Source organism: Chlorocebus sabaeus, chromosome 7 (genome assembly GCF_047675955.1).
Source record: "Chlorocebus sabaeus isolate Y175 chromosome 7, mChlSab1.0.hap1, whole genome shotgun sequence".
NCBI classification, from domain to species: domain Eukaryota; kingdom Metazoa; phylum Chordata; class Mammalia; order Primates; family Cercopithecidae; genus Chlorocebus; species Chlorocebus sabaeus.
This window is the reverse complement of record NC_132910.1, coordinates 60,127,444-60,135,103: the sequence shown is the minus strand read 5'-3', so window position 1 is coordinate 60,135,103 and position 7,660 is coordinate 60,127,444. Positions and strand designations below refer to the sequence as shown.

The 7,660-nt window shown below is 42.5% G+C and overlaps 1 protein-coding gene across 2 annotated transcripts; it reads right to left on the bottom strand.

Annotated features, from left to right (window-relative positions):
* Nucleotides 1–1,310: 1,310 nt before the first annotated feature.
* On the bottom strand, nt 1,311–5,539 carry RPL34 (ribosomal protein L34). 2 transcript variants are annotated; one of them, XM_007999489.3, is made up of 5 exons: nt 5,481–5,539; nt 3,998–4,071; nt 3,818–3,917; nt 3,402–3,505; nt 1,311–1,440 (listed from the first exon to the last, which is right to left on the bottom strand). In XM_007999489.3, exons 2-5 carry the CDS (start codon nt 4,060–4,062, stop codon nt 1,356–1,358), a joined length of 354 nt encoding a protein of 117 aa, XP_007997680.1. In that variant the 5' UTR covers nt 4,063–4,071; nt 5,481–5,539; the 3' UTR covers nt 1,311–1,355. The 2 variants fall into 2 exon arrangements, with proteins under 2 accessions (XP_007997680.1, XP_007997679.1); XM_007999488.3 differs by having other exon boundaries at nt 5,369–5,514.
* Nucleotides 5,540–7,660: the final 2,121 nt, after the last annotated feature.

Below are 7,660 nucleotides of genomic sequence, written 5' to 3'. Positions count from 1 at the left end.
TGTGGTGGTGGGTGCCTGCAATCCTCAGGAGGCTGAAGCAGAATTGCTTGAACCCAGGAGGTGGAGGTTGCAGTGAGCCGAGATAGAGTCTGGGCAAGAGCGAGGCTCCACTTCAAAAAAAAAAAAAAAGTTGCCAGCCAACAAGTTGGGCAGAGTGGCTCATGCCTGTAATCCTGGCACTTTGGGAGGCCAAGGCAGGCAGACTGCTTGAGCCCAGGAGTTTTGAGACCAGCCTAGGAACACAGTAAAACTGTTTCTAAAGAAAACCAAAGATGAGCCAGGCATGGTGGTGCCCACCTGCAGTCCCAGCTACTTGGGAGGCTGGGGCAGAGAATCACTAGAGCCCGGGAGGTGGAGGATGCAGCAAGTCACGACTGCACAACCAGGCTGGGCAGCAGGAGTGAAACGTTGTCTGAGCTGGCAAAAACACTACATAGTTCCCAAGAAAAATGAGGTCTGAATTTTAATATTCTGGTCTGGATAATAAATCCAATGTAGATCAGAAACTATACCATTGACCCAAGGTTTTATATACAGTAGCTCACTCATTTGTTAAATAAGGAGTTCTGAGCTCTCCAAGATACCATTTTTGAACTGAAGTGACCTAAAAGAACAGAGGGTTTAAAAACAATCTTAAAAAGGTTCCATTCCAAGGAACTAGAATACCCAGGTTTCTATCCCGTGAAACTTGCTGATGTAAAGGAGATACTATAATAAGGATCAAAAGGATATTAAAGGTTCAAATAGAAGGGTCATTCCTCCCAAACCACCCCTAAGTCTTAGCCCACAAAGGGAAGGACATTATGCTCCAATGCAGCGGTAGAGCTGTCACCAAAAAAATTCTAGCAATCAGTGACTACCAATTGTTTCTTCAGAAAAAGTAACCCACTGGCTGGGTGTGGTGGCTCGCACCTTATTACCAGCACTTTAGGAGGCCGAGGTGAGTGGATCACCTGAAGTCGGGAGTTTGAGACCAGCGTGACCAACATGGAGAAACCTCGTCTCTACTAAAAAATGCAAAATTAGCTGGGCATGGTGGCGCATGCCTGTAATACCAGCTACTTGGGAGGCTGAGGCAGGAGAATCACTTGAACCCAGAAGGCAGCAGCTGTGGTGAGCCGAGATCGTGCCATTATACTCCAGCCTACGCAACAAGAGAAACTCTGTCTCAAAAAAACCAAACCAAACCAAACCAAACCAACAAAAAAAACAAGAAAAAGTAATCTAAAAATTACAGGGTCTCCAAATACCATACAGAAGCAAAATTTGTATACTAACACATTATAACAGAAAAAGAAAAAAATCATACATACAGCAAGTCTTTTCATTTTTATTACTCAAAAAAGTTTCATTTTTTATTTAGCTTTTTGACTCTGTGCTTGTGCCTTCAACACTTTCACAACGATTTTCTGCTCCTCGATAAGGAAAGCACGCTTGATCCTAGAAAGGAAAATACCAAATTAATCGTTTCTTTAAAATGAACTTCATTTTTTATTTAGCATAGAGAAGGCAAACATGGTAAAACAACTAAGCAAAGCAATCAGGGAACCCAGGAAACTACAGGAAGTCCACAAATACAGAGTAAAACTTAAAAGCTGAAATTCATTTAAAGCAGGATAATCCTTCAATTTCATGCCAGTAGCTATCTGTTCTTCTCAGTCAAGATAAACTATAAAGTCATCCCCACAGGAGACCACTTATGAGAGTTCTAATTTATTGTTAGGATCCAGGAATAGTGGTACTTCTTGATTTGCAAAACGTCTTAGACTATTTTAACCGTATTTTTGAAAATTCCCAGTAAAAAACAACACAGAAGGGGCTATGTGCTAAAAACTAAATTAAAAGGTAAAGGGATATTAGCAAGAGACACCTCACCAAAAGCAAGGATTTTAGAGCCTGTTTACGGCCAATTCCACCATACACTAGCTGCACACTGGACAAGCTGCCTTCTCTATATTAAGGTACAAAATAGTTTCACACCTATTTAACAGGCAGTTTATGAAGACTAAATTTGGAAAGATTTTCTCGTCTTTGAATCTCCATCTGGGAGTGCATTTTACGGATCACTATCATTACAGTGTTGCATAGGACCTAGCAAAAAGCAGGTCTTCCTAGCATTTGTTCAATCAGTTACCAAGAGAGATAAAGCACTCCTCTTGCTTCAACTTAAACCTTCCCCCACCCCATTTCCCATTGGCAACCCTGGTTATCAAATAACCTAGCCTCAAAACTCTGGGTTTTCTAATTTCTTCAAATCTCCGCCAAGTGATCCTATCAGAGACACATACAACTGATGTCACTTAAAAATTCCCTTAACTTACTTAAAGCACAGACCACATGCAGACCTGCTCAGCATCACAGCTAACAATGCTAATTTCTAGGTTATCCTGTAAACCTAAGTTCAAATCTTCAGGAGATAAGGCCTGAGAATTTGTATTTTTCATAAATTTTTAATAAATGTGCCCATCTGATTTTGTGTTCAGCAAAGTTTTAGAACCAAAGGCTGGGGGAAAAAAGCCAAACCTCAGCTTAAAACTCATGACTTAAATCCAATGTACATTTCCATTTTCACCCACAATGTGCCAGATCAGTCTGTACTGTCTTTGCCTGGAATGCCCTTTCTGCACTCCAGGCTGGGCTACAGAGCAAGACTCTGTCTCTAAATAAATAAATAAAGCTAATCTACCTTTTATTCTGTAAAATCCCTCATAATCTGGCTTTTCTTTTCTTTTTTTTGAGACAGAGTTTCGCTCCTGTTGCCCAGGCTGGAGTGCAATGGCGCAATCGCAGTTCACCACAACCTGTGCCTCCCAGCTTCCAGCAATTCTCCTGCCTCAGCCTGAGTAGCTGGGATCACAGGCATGCACCACTAAGCCTTTTCGTATTTTTAGTAGAGACGAGGTTTGTCCATGTTGGTCAGGCTGGTCTCAAACTCACAATCTCAGGTGATCTGCCTGCCTCCGCCTCCCAAAGTGTCGGGATTACAGGCGTAAACCACTGCATCTGGCCATAATCTGGCTTTTCTATCTTTGTTGTCCATCATCTCCTGAAACCCTATGCTCCAGGCACATGAGAACACACAGCTCGTCTGTTCCTACACTTTTAACACCTTCCACACTCCATCTATGTTTGTCCAAACCACTAAGAGACTTTCTTACCCACCTCCTGAACAAAACCAAGTTCCTTTTAATCTCCACATCTAGCATAAATATGTCCCCAAATTGTTACTCTGAATATCATTTCTTGCTTTGTGCAGCATCAATTATCCATAGTGAAGAAAGGATTCTCAAGAATGCAACTGGTTTAAAATGAGTTGTTTCACCATTGTACTGATTAGCGGACAGTGTAACACACACACACAAGAATCTGCTAAAGAAAGCCCATTTAGGCATTTAACTTACCTGTCACGAACACATTTAGCACACATGGAACCACCATAGGCCCTGCTGACATGCTTCTTTGTTTTGGACAATCTCATAAGAACTTTAGGTCTTACAGCGCGAACCTGCGTAAGAAAAACATTAAGATTATTTTGTGATGCTTTAACAGAAATTTCCCTAAATTTTGTTAAGTGTTAAGGGCAAGTTTAAAGTAGGTTACAAAGGGAAATAGTATACTGATTTATCTGAAAGGCCTTTCACCGCATTTCTCAGATTGGTTTAAAAAGTCTATGTTCTTGGCAGATTTGGCTCATGGATGATTAGTAATTCTCAACCCTCTTAGTGCTAACCTCTCCTTGATTCATTCCATCATGAAGAGATGAAAGCTCAACAAGTTCAAGACTTGTTAGGCTACTCAAAGTAACAGGTACACTTACCCCTCGAAGTCTGCCTGGGCACACACCACATGCAGATTTTGGTGCTTTCCCAACCTTCTTGGTATAAAGGTAAACAATTCTATTACCAGGGGTTCGGGACCTAGAAAGTGAAACAGTCAATAGGTTAGCATTTTGTAGAGTAAATGATAATATATACTTAAAATTTTTAGAAATACTTACAGCCTAGTTTTGTTAGAAGCTGTATTGTAGGAAAGCCTACGTCGGTATGTCAAACGTTGGACCATTCTGAGTGCCTAAATTAAGAACAGAGTAACATCAAGTCTTTCCATTGTAATAGTAGATAAAATCTCAAAACAGCATTATGTGGTCTATTTCATTCACGTACAAATCCTTGTATGTAACACCCTTAAATTAAGATGTATTATTTACGGAACATTTCCACCTTTCAAAACTACTTGTATTTAAAGGTGACTGATAAACAAGAGGCCAAGAATGTTAGCTTTCCTGATGGTAATCAAATGTGGTACTTCCTTAACATTGTGATGACCAGGCTCCTTACTCAGAGTCTGATTTTGTTTGGAGTGGTGTCCAGAAAAGGGCTACGAGACCAGTTGGAGAAACACTGCTTTCAACAAAAAGCACAAGAAGTGAACTCTGAAGTCCAATCCTTAACTATGCCATTTATTGGGAATACACAGGGCAAGGAGCTAGCCTCCTTCTCTCTAAAATGGGAATTCTGCCTACTTTATACAGCTGTCATTAGGATTAAACGACGTGAGCTATCCCTCCCAACACAATGCCTGGTACATGTTTCAGGGTTCAACGTCTTGCCCTAAAGCACCACCTGCGTAACGGCATACCCTTTAATACTAATTTTGATATTACACAAGTTTCCTTGGGTTATGACACCTGCTTTCTTCCCACTTCTGGCAACTTGATGTTATTTAGTAAATCGGTTATACAGATATGCATATGAGCAACTTCGTTAAGTGAACTACCCAAAGTAAAACATAATCAATATTTGAACTAATTGTCTTCCCATTCCACACCTTGTAACCACTTCATTTCATAACAATATTTTGTTATTTAAAAGAGCCTACATTTGTTGTCACAAGCCTCTCACTATAAAATTAAACTCAAACAGAACTACCAGACACCAAAACTTGACACGTAAAGTCAGTGCGAGTGATTTATGAAGCCACTATTCTGTCTGCATCTCCAAAAGCAAGACAGAAACTTCTCTCTCACTAACACATTTTTCTCTTCCTAGACATGGGCCTTGGAAACAGAAGCCAAATAGCGAAACCACCACCCGAACTTGCCGGTCCCCGCCCTCCCAAAGACTAAGGACGTGTACAGGCGTGCTGTGGAAACGTGGGTACAAAATCTGAAAACGTTCGGCGATTTCCCGGTCTCAGACCGCCAAACCACAACTCATTTGTCTCCAAACGCTGCACTTGGAAAGGAGCAAAGTCCCGGGTGGTGAGCTCTGGCTACTCGTGGCTTTGGAGGGGCCACCAAGAACAAGGGATTTCCGAAGATCAAAGAAAGGAACTTCCTCACCACCAACCTCCCTGTTGTGCCCCTTACCCCTACGCCAGCTCAAATGAATGCTCCTGAGAACGCTAGGCTTCCTCAGCTCCTCGGATGGCAGCCGATTGTGAAGGAAATAAAGACAGGGAAAACAGAACAACAGCCATACCTACAGACAACGTCCCCGGAAGAGGAAGAAAAATGCCTTTGCGAGTTCAAAGGTCAAATAGAATTGCGCAGGACAGGAAGTTGCGTCAGAACCAGCGGCGCGGCGGAGAGTGCGTATCTGTGTTGTACGGAAGCCGACGCAACTCTCCGACGTGGGCGGAGATGCAGGGAACCGCCACGTTGTACGGCAAGCAACTTGCCGCCCCTCTGTGGGCGGGGATGCACACTGGCTGTCTCTATGAAGGCCGCGCAGAAATCAATTGGGAATCGCTGTAGAAACAAACGCAAATGACAAGCCGCAAAGGGCAGAGGTGGGACAAAGTCAACTTCCTTCGTTTTCATGGAAGCTACATGTTTAATCTAAAGGGCTCCAGCTCTGTCGTTAGACCTGGGTTTAAATCCCAACTCTTGACATTTATGGTTAAGGGACCTTCGAGGACCTTCCCTTCTTTAACCTTCGCTTCTCTTTCCTTGTCATTTATTCAGAGCACAAGCTTTACAAACAAATTGGGATTTTAATCCAGTGTCTGCTAATTATTAGCTGTGTTACTTTGAGCAAGCCCTTAAATCTCTAAAAGGAAGATATTAGGAACTACCCTGCCGTGTTATGTCATGATCAAAGGCATTATGAAGTTAAAGCACTTAGCACAGGGCCTTATAGAGAGGAAGTGCTCAGTAAATGATCTTATGATTATGTACAAAGAGCTACTTGAGGCTTTTCATGGGTGGTAAAGTTTAACCTTTAAAACAGTACGTAAAATTTTACATTAAGTGCACGTGTGTATTTTTCTGAGAGGAGGGTCCCTGGCTTTCATCACCCTGTCAAAGGGATTCATGACCTCTAAAAAAGTAAAGAACTCTTTGCCTGGGCTCTAAGAGAGAATGCTAAAAGTGACCTTTAAGTTTTTAGTCTTAAGATTAGGCTCCCTGGAAACACACCTCAGAGAGACTTGAGTGTTGGTTTATGGGGAGCGCTCTTAGAATGCACCTCCAGGAAGCTGAGAAAGGCGGGATCAGGTGATTCACAACGTGGTTGCAACTGAGGCCTCAGCTGTTCCAACAGGGAGCTCTGGAATTAGGATAAACATCATAGTTGTCCCAAACAAGCTAGGAAGCTCTGCCTTTATGCTCCCACGTCAGCCAGTTCTTGGCATGCTGCTCCCTGACCATGGGTGAAGCGCTTTCCTGAAGCTGAAGGTAACGTCCAATGAGGAAGAGAGCTGTGAGGCAGCTGCATTGCCCCAGAAGAGAGGATTTGGGTAGAATATCCCAGTACCCACTCAAATTTCCTTTTAGGATTTCTAATCCATCTGGCAAATCAAGAAAGCAGGCAAGTGACTGAGGGCATGTAGTCTGTCTTGAACTGTGAGGCCTATTAATTCTATCAAGCCTCACATCACTGCCATCTTTGTCACAACACCAGATGGAAGGCTCTGGTTATATCCTTGCCTCTGCTCACTCTCAAATAGCTGCTTCTCCCCTGACCTTGTCATCAGCTGCTTCCCTCTTTTCCAGTCCTTTGATTTTTGTCTTCTGAAATCTTTTTCATCTCTGTGCCAGGCATTGAGATGGAAGCTTGCATAGAGAGACAAATGTGGTTTTTGAATAAATGCACTAATGAATATATTTACTTGCAATATGTTCTCTATATTTCAAGAGAGACTTTGCAGAGCAGAAGAGAACAGGAGATGGGAGCCCTTGCCACATTATATTGTTGTTTACATCTCTGTCCGTGCCTTTGCCCACCCCAGTAGATCAGAGTAGTGGTCTCATTATTGTAGTTTTCCCTTAAGATACTTAATCCAGTTCCATAATACTATTTTTCCCTCTCTTTAAATTTGTATTTGCATTTTTTCTTGATCAGTCTTGAGAGAGATACGGCGATCTTATTAAAAACTTCAAAGACAGCCAGGTACAGTGGCTCATGCCTGTTAATCCTAGCACTTCGGGAGGCTGGTACAGAAAGATCGCCTGAGACCTGGAGTTAAAGATCAGCCTGGGCAACATAGCGAGATGCCCATCTCTGCAATTTTTTTTTTTTTTTTTAGTTAGCCAGGTGTTGTAGCACATGCCTTTAGTCCCACCTACTCAGGAGGCTGAGGCTGGAGGATCACTTAAGCCTAGAAGTTTGAGGCTGCAGTGAACCATGATTGTGCCACCATACCCCAGCCTGGGCAACAG